Genomic DNA, 20578 nt, shown 5'->3' with positions numbered 1-20578 from the left:
TCATTGGAGAATGAGTTCATTGATTGATTCACTCATGGAATGCTAGATGGTTGATGATACCTTATTATTATGTGATCCCAATTATATATCTAGTCCTTAGACTTGAGACACTAATAATATTATGTATGAGTACTCTACTCTTTGATACCAGACTTATAGGTTTGAAAATTTCAAATCTAGCATAGCTGGTCAAAAAGAGTGACAGCCAACCTTATGAGAGCAATTGAGTGTCAATAGAAGATCATCCGCTCTCGGTGTCATGAGAGGAATATCATGTGTTTTTACTCAAGCAAATCTCTAGTCATGGTCATTCGGATTAAGAGAGAAAGAGTTCTCTAGGAGAATTTGATTAGAGCAAGATTCGAGTAAATTCTATATGGTTATGATAGCATAATATTCGATATACGGTCTATATGATATTAGACAAATGAGAGACTATAGATATATGTTAACTAAGGACAAACAAGTCCAATAGATTTAATCTCCCTGTGTCATCTAAGGACTATAGCATAGTGGCCAATACGTTCGTAATCAATTAATCGAGTGAATTATTATGGAGATAATAATTTACTAAGTTCTGATAGGTATGACTTATGACCAACTCGATATTGGGCCTAGAGGATTACGCACATGTGATAGGTGTTGTGATGAGTAGAGGTTCAAAAATGAGATATTCGTTGGAGCCCCTATCTTATTAGATATCTACTAAGCTCATAAACTATTAGATCTTATGGATAAGATCCAATAAGAGTCAATTAGAGGTTATTGGGTAAAGATCTAGTAATCCAATATACTTAGGTAGTTGGATGGAGATTCAGTACCTAATGAAGCAGGATCGATGAGGCTAAAGTTGCTAGGGACCTCTATAAATAAGAGGGAACCAAAGAGGCATATGCTAAACCCTTGTTAGCCGCTACCTTCTATTCTTCTCCCTCCCTCTCCTTTTTAACTGACAACCCTAGTTTGGGGCGTGTGGACAGTAAGAAGGATCGGCCCCATCTTGATCATGTGGTGCGTGTGAAGAGGAAGATCGTATAGTGATTTAAGAAGCATCTTTATTGCATCTACTGTGTGGATCATCACTAGAGAGGATGACAGTTGACCTCATTCATCTACTCTTATAGATCTGAGAATTTTCAAGAATATACGATCTCTCTAGGTAACAAATCTCACTTGATACGCATAGTTTCGGTTTTACGTTTTGTTTTATGCACTAATATTTGCACGATGACGAGAACTTTCTTTTTTTTTTAAAATCTAGGATTTTATTTTTTTTTGTTCTTCCGCTATATATGTGATGCTCTATCTAGGTTTCCTAACATATCTCTAAGGAAAGAATTATAAAATTAAGAAATAATAATATTTTAGAAGATTTAGATTTTACTAATTTTAACCTCTATATGTATTGCATTAATGGAAAATAAACTAACCATATAAAGAAAAATATTACAAAAAATAAAGAACTCTTTGAGATTATTTATACTGATATCTACGTACTACTTTATATTTGTTATTTCAATAGAGAAAGATATTTCATTACATTTATAGATGACCTATTAAGATATGAATATTTATTTATTTATTTATTTATTTATTTATAATATATAAAAAGTTTCAAATTGTTGGCACTCTAGAGGAATACATAAATAAAATTAAGAGATAATTAGATGAAAAAAATTAAGATTGTCAGAACTAATAAGAGTGATAAATTTTATGGTAGATATAATAAGTCATGTCAGAATCCTAACCTTTTTTGTTGATTGCAAATGAGTCTTTAAGACACAATGTGACTCAAAAGATAATATCTAATAATATAAAATCAGACTTTTTTACTAAATTTTTTTCTTTAAAAAAAGCATCCACTATATTGAAATATTTTTAAAAATTTTAAAAAAGGATACATTGAGGATCATCATAGTATTAGAAGCTAGTTATGAACTTAAGTTATATTAAATAGATATAAAAATAATATTTTTTAAAAGGGATCTAGATGAGAAAATATACATGGAATAACCTAAATGATTCATAGATAATGAAAAGAAAAGTTGGGTTTGTAAACTTAAGAAATTCATTTATAATCTTAAGCAAGTTTCAATACATGAAACTTCATGACATCATTACTTTTCTATATTTAAGAAAAATTTTATCAATCAGTGTATATATCTAAATGTTAGTGGGAGTAATTATATTATATTGGTTTTATATATGAATGATATTTTGATTACCAATGATAATCTTTATTTATTACATAAAATCAAGATATTTTTCATCAAAAAATTTTAAAGTGGTTGATATAAATAAGGTAGCTTATGTTATTACTATTGAGATATTCAGGGATAGATCTTAAGGAATGCTAGGACTATCTTAGAAAGGGTATATGATAAAGTCTTAAAGATCAATTTTGTTCAACTTATAAGACACCTATTATCAGAGGTAAAATTTTCAATCGAAGTTGATGCCCTAGGAATGACTTAGAAAATAATCAAATGAATGATATTCCTTATACTTATATGTTGAAAATCTATTATATACTCAAATATATATGATATCATATATTAGTTTTATAATTAGAATATTAGATATATATCGAATCAACCCAAAAATGAAACATTAGAAAACTATAAAAAAAGTGATGAGATATCAATAGGGGATGAAAAACTACATGCCCATATATAAGAGATTAGATCAGAAGTGATGTGATATTCAAATGCTGATTTTTAGATTGTCTTAACAGTATAAAGTCTCCTTCATGATTCATATTCATATTAGCTGAAGCGATAATTTCTTGAAGAAGTACAAAGTAATCATTTTTTGTATCATTAATAATTAAAACTAAATTTATGGCATACTTTGAGATCAAAATATCAAGTTTTATAGTTGTGAAATTTTATCTCACGACTTGGTATAATCAACTCAATTGTATGATAATACTATGATAGTTTTATTCTCTAAGAAAGATAAGTTCGTTATTGGTTCCAACATATTGAGACAAAGTAATTAGTGGTTAAATAAAGAGTCCAAAAATAATAAAAGCCAATTGATAATCTAAGCACCACTTTAATAATTGATGATCAATATATTAAAGCTATACAACTTAAAGTGTTAAAAAAATATATTTTTAAAATAAGGTTTCTGAGCAATTAATAAAAGATATGTTAATATATGTTTATATATATATATATATATATATATATATATATATATATATATATATATATATATATGTTATCATATTTAAAATAATTACAAAGGTCATTGTTGATAAAAGATTAATAGTGTCATGATATATAGAAGAGAGTATGACATTGATAACATATAATTATTATGATTTGCATTGAAAGTCAAATTTAATAAAATATTATTGTACTTATTGGACTTATTAACTTGTTTTAAAATTTATGATCATGTATAAAATACTTTTTAAAAGTTTTAGAATCTATTTAGGTAAAATTATTTTTAAATAATTTTTTATTTTCTTTATTATATATTTTAAATTTTATATTTTATTAATTAATGGATCAAGTGGTAATTATGTGACCTTATTTAATTAGATAAGATATATTTTAGTTCATTTATGATAAGATTCTTTAAAATATGACCTTGATCAAAGACACTCTTCTAATTATTTATTCTAGACTCTTTATACTTGTCTATAAATAGACAACACCTCCTAGAAACTTAATATGATAAAATACAATACAATATGAGATGAGAATACTAATATATTCTTGTATCCTTTTAGTTTCTATTTCATCACTCATACTAATCCTATAAATGATAGGAAGAAAAGAAAATGTGAGCCTAGTTATTTTTATAGATCGGTGTTGCTTCGATCAAACAATAAGTACATTCTACAAATCACATCTAAGATTTTTATCATAATATTCAACCAATAATATCTCTCATATGAGCATGATAAAAAAATATCATACTCATACGAATGATATGACTAGCTATTTTAATGAAACAAGAAAAGAAAAAAAACATATTTAAAGAAAAAAACAGTAAGAGTAAGAATTATACTACTCCTAAATGAATTAAACAGTGTTGCTTTAGGTTTTTGTTTTGTAAGTATTAAAGATGGAATTCGAGCGCAGCACTTATGATAAATTGTCAATGTCTATTTTAGTTAAACTAATTGATATTTTTCTATTTAAATTCATGTGCAATACATTATTTTCATGATTCATTACTTGAAATATGTTTTAGTTAAATACGATGACACGTGGAAGAGATCGTAACAACATAATCTAAATGGATTGTGATTTAAAAAATTATAGTTCAATGTTTCATGGTTGTGACCAAAGTATAAGCAACAAAAAAACAAAAAAGTCCACACTTTTACACAAATTTCTTGGCGAACTAATTGGATTTTCGAGTGAGATATTTGGTTAGACTGTTCAAAGCTACTCTACTTTCTATTTGCTGGCTTCATTTCACTTCAAAATTTGATGTCATTAAATATTTGAACACATCTTATTTAAAGGTTTCAAAACAATGTTATCTAATAAGTTTGGATTCTTCAAACATTGGACAAAAGAATTAGGTGCAACCAATGAGATCAGTAGAGCTCTTTGTTCCTATTCGGATTATATGGGTAGAAAGCATGCTTGAATCATTCTCTGGGTGTGAAGACCCAACTCTCCAACTAATTGCAGTCCAAAATGAGGGAGTTGTTGACTCTGATGAATTGTGAAAAGGCATGTAGTCACTTATTGCATCCAATAGATTATTCGCTTACTTAACTCCTAATGTTTACTTGAATTAAATCAAATATATTCCAAAAGAAAACCCTGGTTTTCATATTGTTTGATACAAATCCTAGTTGTAAATATTTATATATGGAAAATTTCCAGTTTTCATGTGTAAGGATGAAAACTATTGGCTGTTTCTTCCATTGAAACTGATGTTGTGAACTCTGCTAGATTTATATCCAGAATTGATTAATTATGCCTATAATTCTATTTGATTATGTATTTACTGAAAACAAGTAAATATGATGATTTAGCCACACTATATTATTTGTTCATATCCATAGCTCTTTCTCTAGTTTCCAATGCTTGTCAAGGGTTCATTAGAGTTTAGTCATAACAAAACAATATTGCTAAATTATATGTGGGTGGCAACTCCTCTCTGTGATCACATCAGAATGGTTAGAGCACAATACACATCTCTACTGTAAGGATCTAATCTTCCTATATTATAATATAATATTTGAATGCAAGGAGTAAATTAAAAAACTATGATAACTCATTTTTCAAGTATTCAAATGTTTATATCCCAATAAAAGAAATTGAAGCCCCCACTTTTATCTTTTTTTTCTCATGTAAATTTTCCTTTTTATTCACTTTAGTTTTTTAATTTCCAAGAAAAAAAATTATAGGGGCTTTAAATATGAGTTCTATAAAAATATGGTATATTTATTAGGTTGGAAGACCGCTATATAACGTATATACCGGTTCGGGTTTCATTATATTATATCGGTTCGTTCTGCAAGAGTGTAACGCTCCACAAAGCACCGGCGTATATATATATATATATATATATATATATATATATATATATATATATATATATATATATATATATATATAAAGTTGCTCTACCCACGCACCGTTTTGCACTCCTCTTTGCGTCCGTGTCTTTTTCTTCCGAGCCCTTTCTGAGAGGCGACCGAAACCCTAGAAATCGCCGTTGGAGGAAGCCATGCTGAGGGTCGCGGGAAGAAGGATCGGTGCGCTGTCACGGTGGCAGACTCCAACCGCCTCGGTCGTATCCTCGCGGAATCCCGTCCATGGCTTTGGGGACTCATCCGCTGACGACTCCTGGCAGATCTCTTCTCCACGCGCCCGATTCGCCTTTCAGTCGCCTCTCCTTGCCGCCGTCAGAGGTTGGCGCTTTGTCCTTTTCTTTCCTCAATCTATTCGTTGGGGGGTTATATCATGGTTACTAGTTACTGATCCGGAATGGAGAAGGGTCGTTCTTTTCGTTATTTTATCCTTATTCCTCCCTTTTAAAGTTCGGCCGTATTAAATTAATTCCTGCTGCGTCCCATAGATTTTTATAAATGTTTGAGATTAGTAATTTATCGTTGGGGTTGTGGCATGCAAACCGATCCAGATTGGAATGTCTAAAATTTCGCGTTTTGTAGTTTATATTCCCTGAGCGGATATTGGATAGCTTTGTTTTTTCTAATTGCTTAGATCCATTTTTTTTTTTTCTCGTTGGTTTGCAAGTGGATTTAGATTTTAATACCTAAAATTCTTTGTTTTGTATTATTAGTTCCCTTAGCCAATCTTGGAAAAGCTTTAAATACTAGAAGAGGCATATATGATAAAGGTTTATAGTCGTAAATGATGACTGGGATTCTGGGAAGGGCATAGATGCTCAGATTCTGTACCATAGTGGATTAGGCAAAGTTAATTTACATGGGTTGATCCCTGCAAATAGTGAGATTATTTTCATGACTCTGAATCTTGGTCATTTGCATTGTGGCACCAAGGTTCTCTCTTTAAAGGTATACATATTTTATTTTCAGAAATAAGATTTGAACCCACATCCACTCACGAGGACAAGAGGTTGAATCTGATGCCTTTGACAACTCAGCCATCCTGACTTATTACTTTATATCATGTAATGTGATTTTTGATACTGAATGATATGCTTCATGTACTACTAGATTTACGACCAATGGAACTATTATTCATTAACTCCTCAGAGGCTGAATTTTAGATTTGTTTTTTCTTTAAGACATTGCTTCAATATCTTGTCTGTAATTCGTGTGTATGAAATAGGTTTGTATTCTTGTGTTGTATACCTCCATATCCTAATCAAGAAGCAACCAAGCAGAAACTAAATGGAGAAAACTCTTAACCTTTGATGAAACATATCCACCAATTGAAGGACTTGGTTTGAGGTAAATATCAGCCGGTTCTTATAGGCCAGGCAAAACCAGTTTTTTTATTTTCAGTGTGCAATTAAAACTCAAAATTTTATATTACATAAAGCCATAATAAAAGAAGTGTAAAAGAAATGTCAACAGTTCTTATAGTGTGGAGGTGAATCAACAAAAAAAGAAAGGGCTGGTGAAGTGAAATGCAATTTGTGGAGGTTTAGGCCTGAAGGACATGTTTGAGTGAAATAAAGATGCCATGATGAAACATTTATGGCTGCTGTTTTGTAGAGTGGATTCGTTATGGATCAAATGGATCTATTAAATCAAAATATAGATACAAGCATATGGAGCCTGAGACCTGGCAAGAAAAGCTTAAGCTAAGAGCTGATGCTTGGACATGATCTGGAATGGAAGTTGGAAATTACAAAAAGACTATGTTCTGGTATTATGATTGGCTAAAGAAAGGCTCAATTGTTTTAAGATTCACCGAACAAATTATAATGGAAGCTGATGTGGATGCCTAAGCTACAGTTTTGTTTCAGTCAGTGAAAGATAGATCTTAGCATCTGAAATTATGCTGAAGTGGAAAAGGTGTGGAATGAGATTAGACTACACAGTATATGACTAGTGAAGTTGATGTGCCTATCTGGTTACCCAGCAAACAAATAGGTTTCAGTATTAACAGTGCTTGGATGCTTTAGAGAAAAAGAATGGAAGGTTAGATGGAGCAAAGTTCTTTGGTCTGTAAAAGATGCTTTTTTTTATTTAGTTTGTTGTGGGACAAAGATTGCTGTGTCAAGATAGATTAGTTAAAATGGGAGTTCTACATCGTTCACAACGTGCTTTCTGTCATGAAGATCCTCAGAATGCATCTCATTTTTTTTAAAATGCAAATTAATTAGCAGTCATGGGAGATAATGTTGGAACATATAATTGAAAGAACTTTTATGTATTTTAACCAGGAGCTTCAGTGGTTTGCAGATTATTGCTTTGAGGAATACTTTATAATGGATATTAGAAGAGTTGCATTTGCTGCTACAGTTTCTTTCATCTGGTTAGAAAGGAATAACAAGATTTTATTGATAAAGCTCAGGATATAAAGCAGCTCTTTTATAAGATTGAGGAAATTACCAGTATTAAGTGCTGTTGATGAGAGTATGGTTGTTGTTGAAAAGCAATTATGGGACTAATGGAACTAACCTTTAACAAAAAAAATATTGACACAGTGATGTTCTACATTTTAGGCCCTTAATAATTAGTAGTATGCAATATGCATGGGTTTGTTTTTATGGCTGTTTGATGTCTATATATTTTTACTTATAAGTTGATTGTTTTTGGTCTTAGATGGAATATGCAAACTTTTTCTGTTTGTTGATGTAGATTAAGACAAAAGTCTTGGTTAGAGATGATACCCCGTTTTTATTTTTAATTTTGGTGACTAAGTTGTTTGTATTAATTGAATGTGACAATTTTTTATTTAAATTTGAATTTAGAAATGTTTCGCTGTGGGTGGTTTCTAGTGCTACTTTGACAAGAATATTAGGTTACTGATTATATTTATTTTCATCATATCTTGAAGAATATTGCTTCATGTTTTTCCCATTGTAAATGGAATTGGTTATTATTATTGATTTTTCTGGTTTAGTGATATATCATTGACATCTGAAATCTTTTAATATGATCGCTTTTGATCCATAAGTTATGCGCTTTATTAGCTGAATTTCCTTATGCTCAATTGATTTGCTATTGTAAAACATGTGAAGGATATGCATCTGAAAAGCTTGTCCCTGGATATGCGGACTTGGGTTTAGCTGATCTGCCTGCAACAGTGGCTGCCATTAAGAATCCGACCTCAAAGATTGTCTATGATGAACACAACCATGAGCGTCACCCCCCAGGTGACCCAAGCAAGCGAGCGTTTGCATACTTTGTCTTGACCGGTGGAAGATTTGTTTATGCCTCTTTGCTTCGTCTCCTGATTCTTAAGTTCGTGTTGAGCATGTCTGCTAGCAAAGATGTCCTTGCTCTGGCTTCTTTGGAAGTTGATCTCTCCAGCATAGAGCCAGGGTCCACAGTAACTGTAAAGTGGCGTGGGAAGCCAGTTTTCATAAGACGACGAACAGAGGATGATATCAATCTGGCAAACAGTGTCAATGTTTTATCTCTTCGAGATCCCCAGGCAGATTCAGATAGGGTGAAGAACCCCGAGTGGCTTGTTGTGGTTGGTGTGTGTACTCATCTGGGCTGCATCCCTTTACCCAATGCCGGAGATTTTGGTGGCTGGTTCTGCCCTTGCCATGGTTCGCACTATGATATTTCTGGTAGGATCCGCAAGGGCCCTGCTCCATTTAACCTGGAGGTGCCGCAGTATAGCTTCTTGGACGAAAACAAGCTGCTCATTGGCTGAGTCATTGTTCTTATCTATGCACACTTGTATTAATGTTCTATGACATGAATCTTCTGCCTACCAGTTTTTATGGTGTTGGTTATGCATAGTTCCATTTTGTGATGGAGGGTTCGATTCCTTTGAAGCTTTAATAAGTTATAACAAAATACTGGTCTACAAAGTTGGGACAGTGTGTTGTCGATGAACGGTATTTTAATGTCATTTTGATCTCCATACAAATTTCAGAGCTACTTATCTGATTTGTTGAAGCTGTACTTGTTATTTTGAAATTTTTTCGTAGAATATTCTTATTGTGTTACCTTATTAGTGACTTAATTGTATATCACTTTGAACTTGGGAAGTAATGATCAGTATTAGTAATATGCAATTATACACCCTAATTTTCTGTAAGAAAAAGAGGTGTCATTAAGTTAATTAATCATCTGTTGAAAGGCCAGAGATGTACATCACTGTTATGGTTGAGACTTGAGCATTTTTGTATCACACTTTGGAACTAGAAATATCATAGAAGATTTATTGAATACGATGAACTACATAAATTATATATTTACCCATTGTTTACCTCCCAACATCCATATGCCATGATTGAAATGAGCAAATTTGAGATCCATTCCAAGTATGTAAGAGATGATGAAAACTATTACTGTGAACAAAAACGAGTACTACAAAAATCCATGAACAGATCATACATTCATCGGTCACCTTTTTACTCACAAACAATCTGCACCTGTTTGGGTGCAAAGGCTTTCCTGCACTGCAAGGAAAAAAGCACGAGTAGGTTATATGCCACACCAAGCATTACTACAGCAGGAACTCCAAAACACATCTGCATATTATTTCTTAATTACTCCAAGCTCAATCGGATTGATAATATAACACATCAGCATAACATCTTTTTGTACAAATATTTATCGTGAAGAAAATTTTGTTTGAAAGAATACACAGTTCTACGGTTATACACAACTTGCAAATGATGGTTTTAAAAGCATGCTAAATGAGCTGATGTACAGTTGATGCGATACGGGTTGCTTCGGTTACGAAGTAGTGAATAACTGACTTCCGAGGGTGACAGTAGTTGTTCCTTCACCCATGATGGTAGTCAAGCTCATTTCTCTCTCATGTATCCGGTGCAGCTCCAACTCTACGAACTTCATGGGTGGGCGCTCCTCGCTTGATGAGTTCAGACACCACGAAATTAGCTGCAACAGATCCCAAATTCCTTCCGAGGTGAAACTGCTACCCATCCTGTTATCAACAAGGGTTGAAAGATCCACTGCCTCATGATAGTTCTGTGCCTTAGGATGAGCAGCCCAAAAACATTGTTAGATCAATAGAAAAACCTCAACAATTAACAAACATTACCAAAGCCCAAAGGATGGTTCAAATATACAAGAATATAGATGTTTAAAATGGATATGCGAATTCAATTGACGGCTATAGTTTTCAGATATTATATCTCAAGCTGATGGTACCTATGTGAAAAAGCGATAATCCAACACGGGTGCAATGCAATTACAAGATACATTATTGGGTTTCTGGGTCATTTTGACTTGCTAAACAAGATTATGACTATTTATAAGGATTCTTTTGCTCATAAAAGTGAATCCTGAAATATGAAGGCACAAAGAAAACCAACCGTGCCTCGAGCAGACCCAGAAAAACAACGCGAGAGTTTTGCTGCACATTTGACAATTTGCATCTCTATTTCCTGAGTACCTTAACTTAATCTCGAATCTCTTCCAATGAAGAACATGCAAATTAGTTAAAGTATGAGTGATGTATTTGAACATTACTGCCCGACAGACTCTCTCTGTATACCTTGTAATGTAAAGCGTAACATTATAGCATGAATTTAGGGCAAGTGGACTCAATTTGAATTTATTGTATTTACATCCATGAGTCTACCTTATAATAGACTGTCTATATCCTGCTTATTGATAAAACACTGTGTTGCTACTACTGATTTAAATGACATGACACATTAAAATAAAAAAATAGATGAATGAATAATTGAGTATGTCAAATTTTACTTAAAAAGTGTTTCAAGATCAGATATTTAATTTTTTTTTAGGGCTTGGGATTGGTTAATTATGACTTGAATGTTTAAAAACATCACAGTTATATAATTGGTACCTGGTAATGGCAACAATGGTCCACATTGGTACCACCAGAAAAGGGGTCTTAAGCCATAATATCTTTCTGTAGGGGGAACCGTGTCCTTTTCCTTTTTCTCATTTTTCACATCATCAACTACTTGTTATCATCAAACAGAGAGAGGTTATTGATAAACATTTTCAGTTTGCACTTTTCTATCGAATAACCTTATTCGGCCCTCTCTAAAGTTGCCTAGATCTTCTTACCACATAGAAGAACAACCCACATTGGAGAACATGTAAATTGTAAAATTGAAGAAATATTGCTCATCCTGTTCTTAGAAAAAAAAGCATCAAATGCACAACCCAGTGTGTGATTTTTCTTAATTCTTTACATGACTCTTGAGCCTGGGGCTTGTGTTGTCCAAGCTCATTATATTCTTCAGTTACCTTTCTCATAAAGGTGAATATTTTAGCTTGCAAAGAGAGATTTAATTTTCCAGATAAGTTACAGTTTTGTTAAATTCCAAAAGAAAAACATTTGGTTTTTTCTTTATTTAGAGTATACATTAACTAAACATTTGTGCTTTTTCTCGATATAAGTATTGAACTCCTGTTTTTTCAGTTCTCCCTTTAGTTTGCGCTGATCATGCAACATGATAGACCAATATTCTACATATAGTTAAAGATATTTATATTACATGAAAAGAAAAGAACAATCTTTGATGGTTTCTGATTATTAAGTACTTAGCAAATAAAAATAGCAAAATCAAAATTTGTTGTGGTTAAAAGATGATATAAAAACATGCAATGGCTCCCTAGGTAATGGAAAATCATGAAATATTTACAAGGGAATTATATGATTACATGAACTACTCCAATAGTTACTAGGTTGTCCAAATATAGAAACTCATTAAACCAACTTTGAGTACATGACCAAGCATCAATCCAAGAAAAGCAATGGATTTGCAAACAGAAAGAAATAGCATTTCAATATTTTACAGGTTTAGGCTTAATAACACAAGTATGGCCATTCACCACTGAGATAACTATCTCCTACAAGAAATTACAAGTAATTGCTACATACCTGCTGGATAATGCTTCTATCAGATCTTGCTTCCCTTCCGGTCACTAACTCCAGAAGAAACACCCCAAAACTATATACATCGCTCTTTATAGATAATGTTCCAGACTCCTTGACACTGTGCAAGTAGCAAGGATAAGGAATTAAAACAACAACTAAATGATGCAAATTTTTAGGCCTGTTCAACAGTGAAACCTTATGTACAGACAATTTTTAACTAAAAAAGAAAACATCATTGGATATATTTGAAACTTGAATGTTTTCTATCTGTGCCATAAAGATCGTTTCTAAAGAAATCCTGAAGTTTGAAGAATACTCAGGATCAAGGAAGGGATCATCTTCAGTGATTCTCGAAGAGGAAGCAGCACCATCAATTCGATCAAGTAAGCTGTGGATACCAGCATCTCCAACTTTGGGTGTCAAGTCTCCATCTACAAGAACATTTCTTGTCTTGAAGTTCATGTGCACCAGAGGAGGATTCAGGGAATGCAGATGAACCATACCTAATCAAGATAAACATTCAAGATTGATGTTGTTAATGTAGAGAACCAGACAGAGAAAATAACAGAAGAATTATTTGAAATAAGATAAACCGGACCAAGTTATGTTTCTACAAGACAACCATAAGAAAACACAAAAAGAAATTCTCAAGTAAATAAAGTGGATCTCTCATTAGGAATTAACATGATGAGGACAAACACTAGTCTTAATTGATTTTGCAAAATGATCACCTTTTGCTGCCCCATGGGCTATGGAAAGTCTATGCTTGAATTCTAACTTCACACTTGATGCTTGAATTGCACCTGCATAAGAAAACTAAAAATTACAACTCTTATGTTGAACCCACAAATGTAGCCATACAACAACAAAAAATTACCATATAAGTGAGTTGAAACACTGCCATTTGGTATATACTCATAGATAAGCATCTGTATGTGATCCTCCTGGCAGTAACCCAAAAGGCTTACAAGGTTCCGGTGGCGAATTGAAGATACATAGCGAACCTACACAGCATTGTCAAATGACACATCAGCGATGCTGTGCCTAGAACTTTATTTACAGAAGCGAATGCCGTAAGGAATGTTGTTTATGTTACTTTTTCCATGCTCGTGAAATGCAGACAGCTCATGCAGCACCTTCTCAGATATTTAATAATGTTAATCATATATGCTAATAATGACTGTTTATAAGCATAGCCGACAACATGAATGTATGGAGATAACAGAGTTATTAGAAATGTGAAGGACCAAGTTAAATCACTTTCAGCCAAGTCCAAGTGGCTTATGCTACATTTAAATCATGTTTAGCCAAGTCGTAGTGGGTTACACTACTCCAATATCATGCTATAGTGCAACATAGTTTCATGCAAGCATCTATAAGTCTGTTCATTATGGCAAATATCTACCTCTTCAATAAATTCTTGACTTCGAGGACATGACCTTCTTTTAATAGCCACAACCATACCATCATGAAGCAAACCCTTGCTCACTTCTCCAAACGTTCCGTACCCAATCAGATTGATATTGCTGAAATTCTTTGTTGCTACATTCAACTCCTCGAGTGTAAAGCATCGTGCTCCTTGAAATTCTGGTGCATATGAGACACCTCCACCCAAGGACGGCTCAACAGTCTGTCCCACTGAAAAGTTCAAGAAGGTGATATGTGAGACCAGTGACATTTTGTAGAGCATGGTTGTCAAAATGGATAGAATTGAAGAAAAACGGCGGTCACCTTGTAGAGATGGGTCAGATGAATTTGTCTCTGATCTTGAGATGCTCCTATTGCGAAAGAGGCAATAACGGATGATGATAATTGTTGTCCCTACCAATGCCACGGCTCCTGCAGCACCTCCTAGAGCTGCTGCAAGAGTCCCTGACATCTGGTATGGGAATATACTTCAAGGCAGAGGAAAAAAGCTCTCAGAATCAACCTCTCTTGGCATTTAACCTATAATGTGACACATTATTCTACGTTAAAATTGGCACCGAAAAGAGCGAAGAATAAGAACCAGAGTTTTACTTGATTAAATTAAATGACAAAACAGGAATCCCTTATAATACATGGAAATTAGCTACCAGTGACACTCATCATATTTTTGATAATCTAAAGGAAAACAATTGATATGTATTTATGTAGTAAATAATTGTTAGTAACGCAAGAAAACTTAAATTAGCATATAATTGTTTTTACGAATCCTCATGTTGCAAATTGCTTCATGGTTGCTTCGGCTATGAACTTGGGTAGTTTCTTAAAAGAAAATATGGTTAATCATTTTAGCATAAGACAGGTTATCATTTCAATTTTGTAGTACACAGTGCTGTTACCCAACTAATGGCATGCAAATACAGAATAAAATTATTCCAGCAGTACCACTATAAGCAAAATTTGTTCTATTGTCAACATCTCAGAATCATATATGGAAGAATATACCACCACCATCATCAGATGATCGACACTGAAATTATTCAAGACCAAATCACCAAAGGATGATGATATGATAGAATCTCAAGTACACAAGAACTAGGAGTAGACATGCAACCACCAACCAGATGGAATCAATACAGTTTGAAAGCACCTGAAGATTCCATGGTAGACACTCTTATAAATGCAAGCATTTAACCGAAGCAAATAATCGTCGGGACTTTCTGACTACATCGAGATTGGTGAATATACATGTTCAGATTCAGTAGAAGCATTCTTGGTAGAAAGAGTAGAGAATCAAGAAAGATCTGATTCTCCAAATTGATAACCCAAGATCCAAAACTGAAATCAGAGCAGAATCAACATGAAACTCAAGATTGGACTCGCAAGCCACTGGAGTTGCGAGTTTATACCTGAAATCCTTTCAAAAATGATGGCTGCAGCTTGCAATAATGTTGCCTCATTTGCAAACCATTGCGATCAAATGGTATCCTCCGCGTACACCGCAGCAAAAGGCCTTCATCAGCATTGGCGGCAGAACCAAACCGGGCGCCGACGAATCTCCTCAATAAGTACGTCGAACAAAACCCCACCACATGCACACTCAATTGGTCAAATTTAGGAAGCTTCAACGAGGCTCAACTCCAAAAGCTGTCACCACCCAATCCTTACCTCTGATAACGCATCCCCACCGTACTTGAATCTCCCCCAATAATTTAATTTAAACTTCTGCTCGCAATCATCGAACCAATAGTAATATAGCCGGCAGACAGCGATGCAGCACCAACCTCCATCACCAACTGGATGTAAGTCTCTGTTTCTTACTGTTTGCTTGTTCTTCTTCTTCCTCCACCTCTTCAACTTGTCTTCTTTCCTTCTCCAACGAGTGCAACCAGATTCAAATTGAAAAAAAAAAAGGGAAAGGAGGCTCCTTTCTTCCTCCGAAGGCTTAAAGACAGCAGCTTTTCAAAGGAAATGCCCGAATCGGCCAATGAAAGGGACGAACTCGAATACGCTGATCGACATTAACAGGTGAATGCTACTTTTGTTCTTCCTCCTCCTCACCACCCTTTCTTTCCTTCCTCAACAAGCCCAGCCAAATTCAGATCAAGCAAACAAATTTCCTGCTCGAAAGGCAAAAAGGCAGCAACTTTTCAGAGGAAATGCCCAAAAAGATCGATGTCAGGGACGAACTCCAAGGAAGCGATGATCATTAACAGATGAGAGAGAACAGAATGGTTCCGCAGAGGGGCAGAGAGAGAGAGAGAGAGAGAGGGAGGAGGAGAGAAAAGGATGTCTGTTTTATGGGCTGTAAAGCAATGAGAGGGGGTTGTCAGGTACTGCAAGTTGGAGGGTTCTTCTGTGCACACATTTCTTTTCATTTTTATCCTTTGCCATATTAATCATACAATGGCAGCAGTAAAAAGCAGCAATGAAGAAGAAGAAGAAGAAGAAGAAGAAGAAGAAGAAGCAGATGAAGATTTCCGGCTCCATCTCTTCAACCGCAACAGTAAGAAGAGGAGGAGGAGAAGAATGTGGGGTGCGTGTGTGTGTGAAGAGCTGTGGGTTGTTCTGCTGGCAAAACAAGGAAGGGGGGGAGTAAAGGAGGAAGAAAGTAACAGCTCTGTTTCATTGATGAGGAACAAACACCTTCGCCAACTAACTCCAAACATGCTGTTTGATCTTGGCTTGGGCTCCATTACTAGGTTGGCAATTGCTTCTTTTGGGACTAAAAGGGAGCAGTGGGGGGGTTGGGTTGGTCAGCTTGGATTCTTGTTCTTGCTTTTGTTTTCTTCACCCTTTTTCTTTTATGGGATCACATCATCAATTACAGTGCACTACAGCTGGTGTTGTCCAGCTTAATCCCAGTTTTTATTGGGCCTCATGTGGCCCAACCATCCAATTTGTGAACCTTTATTTTTGGCAAAATTACACTTATCCTCCCTCTATATTTAAGTTATATACATATATATATATATATATATATATAATACCCCTTAAAACATTGATCTAATTATAATATGACACCTAAAATATTGAATTGATGATGATGTATCAATGTGACTTATTAAATTATGAGATTTCAAAATCTTATTTTATTTAATTTTTATACCTAACATGTTAGTTTGTGATGATATATTAGACCTACTTACCTCTACTAATTTTTCAAACTTGATTCCATAAATTCCTTGAAGTTGTTAATTAACTTAGTTGTTAAAAGTCTTTGTATAAGGGTTTATCACATACCCTTTGTATTAAAATAAAAACTTATGACACCCAACTATAGTTAGAATATATTAATAGTATTCTATATATTTAAGTTATTTTTAATTAAAATTAGTTAATATTACTTATAACTAGGTCATGGTTAATTGTGAAAGATCTTAATATTTAAAGGGATATATATATATATATATATATATATATATACTTCTATTTTCTTTAGTTAATAATTTGAATGATTTATAATGTATGGAAAATTATGTGCTCTTTTTTCCTCTTTTTCTGACATCATCAGTCCTTCAGAGTCACAAATAGCAAAATGATTAATTCTGAATTATTCTGATTTACATGTAAGAAATATTTTTAATGAGATTTGTGAGAATAAATCTTACCAATATTGAGATTTATTTGAATTTTCCAAGACTCATGAATTCTCTTATAGATTTGTGATATCTTATGACCACTGTTAATGCTCAATTCTCTCAAGTGAGATCTTTTTAGCTATTAATGAGATTGACAGTTTAACCCAATTTTCATTTATCAAGTGAAATCTTATAGATTCTTATGTTTGATTTTATTACTAAATGATTATAGTAATTAAATATGGAAAGATGAATGAGCTAAAGGGAGGACAGAAGGAGAGGTAAAAGGACAAATTGGGTACAATGCGTACATTGCATCCAATGTGATGGTGATAGAAAATAGACCTGTGGAAGAAGAAGAAGATTTATATTATCAAATGCTTTGACTATAAGCCAATAAAAGTCATGTTGGTTAGATAAACAATATACTTATGACAAAGTCCATTCAAATCAGATATCAATCTATTCATGCATCAACCACACCCAAGTATTACCTATCTATAAGAAAAGATAGGATAGAAGTTAGAAATCTTAAGATCAATAAATAAATTAGACTGAACCCTGATCTAAAATTAATTATAATATAATCATCAAATCCTTTTGAGTCAATCGAATCATGTTAAATCGAGATTTTACATCGTCGTAAAAGAAATTAAACATCAAAATTTTCAAATAAAAAAATATAATAAAAGATAATTATTGTGCATATTTAAGAATAATTTAGCATGTAAGAATCTAAATACCTTGATGTCTTGAATGTCCTACTATTTTATGCCTAATTTAATCACACAATCATTAACTAAATTATGTGCTTTTGCATTTATAATAAATCTTATCCCCTCAAAGATGCTGCTAATTGTCTTTTATGTAGACTAATAGGAACTACGAGCACTTTCCATTATTGCTCTTTTATATATATATATATATATATATATATATATATATATATATATATATATATATATATATATATATATATAAGTAATATTTCCTTCACCTCTTCTTGTAGTTTAGCTGATCCATCAGATTTTAATTCAGGAGCACTTTCTACAACATATATCAGATGAAAGATTAAGGAAATGTCCAAAAGAAAGAAACACAACACACACACACACACAATTAATTAAACATATGACCAAACGTAAAAGGAAGAGATAAGAAAGAGAGAGAGTAGAAATAGCAAATGAGTGCTCGGAGATCCAACTTGTGCCAAAGGTAATGTTCTTTGACATATATGATAAGATTAGATTGTGTTGAGAACATTATCCCACCATTTAATATCGTGATAAGAATCAATTAATATTGCTATTGACCTTTTTGTTCAATTTGCAAGTGCTTCATCAGATGTTCCACCAAGTAGTGGCAGGAAACACTTCAATTGTCCGGTTGATATATTCTTACTCTTATTATCAGTAATATAAATTTGATCTAATGTGTCAGCTAATTTAGATAGTAAGAATTTTAATAATGTATCGTAAGGTTTTGAGCTCGAATATCATTTTTGTCACTTAATCTTTACAAAAATAAATATATATATATATATATATTATTTTTTTAAAATATATATTTAAATATATGTATATGGAATATACATTAAATCAAAATTTTGAGAAATAAATATAAAACACAGATATCCAGAAATTTCTCCAATCTTTTATCTAACATATTAAGGCGACTGGTCCAGATCATTATTGTTCTACAATAAAAAAGATTTGTATATTATATGACACTCCTAAGCTATATTTATTTTTCGCATTTTAATTTTTTGTTTAGGTGTCAATTACATAAAAATGATATTACTAATACATCACATTGTATTTTTTTTTGTCATAATATATGATATGCCATTACATGATGTGATTTTTGTATATTTTATCGAGCATTAGCATAATACTTTAGGTGCTAATATTATATGCACTACATGAAGCATGAACAAGACCACATTACATTCAAGAAAAAAGTGTTTAGTAGAATCAATAAATAAATGATAAACATGTTATGTTTCGATTTATCGAAGAGAACAAAAATATTGGATTTATTTTTAAAATTATTTAAGAATATTTTGTTAATACTTGTATATGAAAAGACATGTCTCTTGGACAAATATCCCTTTATAGATTTTAATATATTAAATTTTATATTTATTTATTTTATTAATTTTTAAATTGAATATTGAATATCTTAATTTTTCACCCAACATAAAATATATATTTTAATAGTATTTGTTTTCCAAGTAACACACCTTTGACCCATTGACACCTGTAATTTTCTTTTTTGTATTAATTTTATTTTGTTTTAAGTTGAGTTGAATGAATTGAATACATGCCACAGTGTTCTTTTCTGTTGATGTCCCACAACTACTTTCTCGTTGACCAACAAAGCCCTAAAATTACTTTGACCAAAATCTATTTAGAGCTCACACTGTTGTCGGTAGAGCTACCATTGCCAGACATCCCAAAGTCTTACTACAAATCCCATTTCCAAAACCATGTGGAGGCAGGCAGGAAGGCAGCACATGAACTTGTGAAGTCTTTTGAGGTGACAGGTGCTTGTGAAAAAGCCACAGTGAGTTTCCATGTTCTTGTTGTTGTGGCCTCTTTCTTCAGCTGCACTTTGGCCGGCCCAAAGTCTTCTTGTTTGTGTCTCTGTTCCTTCAAATCCTCTGACGGTATCGATCAAATCTCTTGTGTCTTGAATGAACAAGTTGCAGAGCTTTCATTCCACGATCTCGAATGAAGAAGCATCATGACAGGCACCAAGTGTGATTTTGTGAAGACTGAACACATGTATTGTATCGACAGCTGCAGAGGCTCCGTGGATGCTTCGAGTCCCAGCTGCCATGGAAAGGACGTCAACATGAACTCACGAGTTGCAGTGCTTTCTCTCCACAATCTCGAACGAAGCAAGCATCATGACTCAGGTAGGCTTGGCTAATAAGACATGGATATAAATGCCATGTTGTAAAGACTGAACATATGGATTGTTACACTACCATGCGAGGGATTTCAACCTGAACTAGAAAGTTACACTGCTTTCACTCCACAGGAAGACTTGGCTAATAAACAGAGGCAAAAAGATGCATATTAGCAGCTG

General features: G+C 33.2%; 2 protein-coding genes across 4 annotated transcripts; one reads left to right on the top strand and one right to left on the bottom strand.

Moving 5' to 3' along the window:
- Positions 1-5602: 5602 nt before the first annotated feature.
- Positions 5603-9550, top strand: LOC135595964 (cytochrome b-c1 complex subunit Rieske-4, mitochondrial-like). Its single transcript, XM_065087552.1, has 2 exons — positions 5603-5890; positions 8659-9550. The coding sequence occupies exons 1-2, from the start codon at positions 5707-5709 to the stop codon at positions 9300-9302; spliced, it is 828 nt and encodes a 275-aa protein (XP_064943624.1). The 5' UTR covers positions 5603-5706; the 3' UTR covers positions 9303-9550.
- Positions 9551-10125: 575 nt separating this feature from the next.
- LOC135595957 (probable serine/threonine-protein kinase PBL21) lies at positions 10126-16010 on the bottom strand. 3 transcript variants are annotated; one of them, XM_065087541.1, is made up of 8 exons: positions 15314-16010; positions 14211-14426; positions 13885-14117; positions 13357-13483; positions 13211-13282; positions 12796-12982; positions 12483-12597; positions 10126-10591 (listed from the first exon to the last, which is right to left on the bottom strand). In XM_065087541.1, exons 2-8 carry the CDS (start codon positions 14356-14358, stop codon positions 10337-10339), a joined length of 1137 nt encoding a protein of 378 aa, XP_064943613.1. In that variant the 5' UTR covers positions 14359-14426; positions 15314-16010; the 3' UTR covers positions 10126-10336. The 3 variants fall into 3 exon arrangements, with proteins under 3 accessions (XP_064943613.1, XP_064943608.1, XP_064943603.1); XM_065087536.1 differs by having other exon boundaries at positions 10126-10597; positions 14211-14374; XM_065087531.1 differs by having other exon boundaries at positions 10127-10597.
- Between the last annotated feature and the right edge of the window lie 4568 nt (positions 16011-20578).

The sequence above is a fragment of the Musa acuminata genome, chromosome BXJ1-2, assembly GCF_036884655.1.
Source record: "Musa acuminata AAA Group cultivar baxijiao chromosome BXJ1-2, Cavendish_Baxijiao_AAA, whole genome shotgun sequence".
NCBI classification, from domain to species: Eukaryota; Viridiplantae; Streptophyta; class Magnoliopsida; order Zingiberales; family Musaceae; genus Musa; species Musa acuminata.
This window is presented reverse-complemented; position numbering and strand designations above follow the sequence as displayed.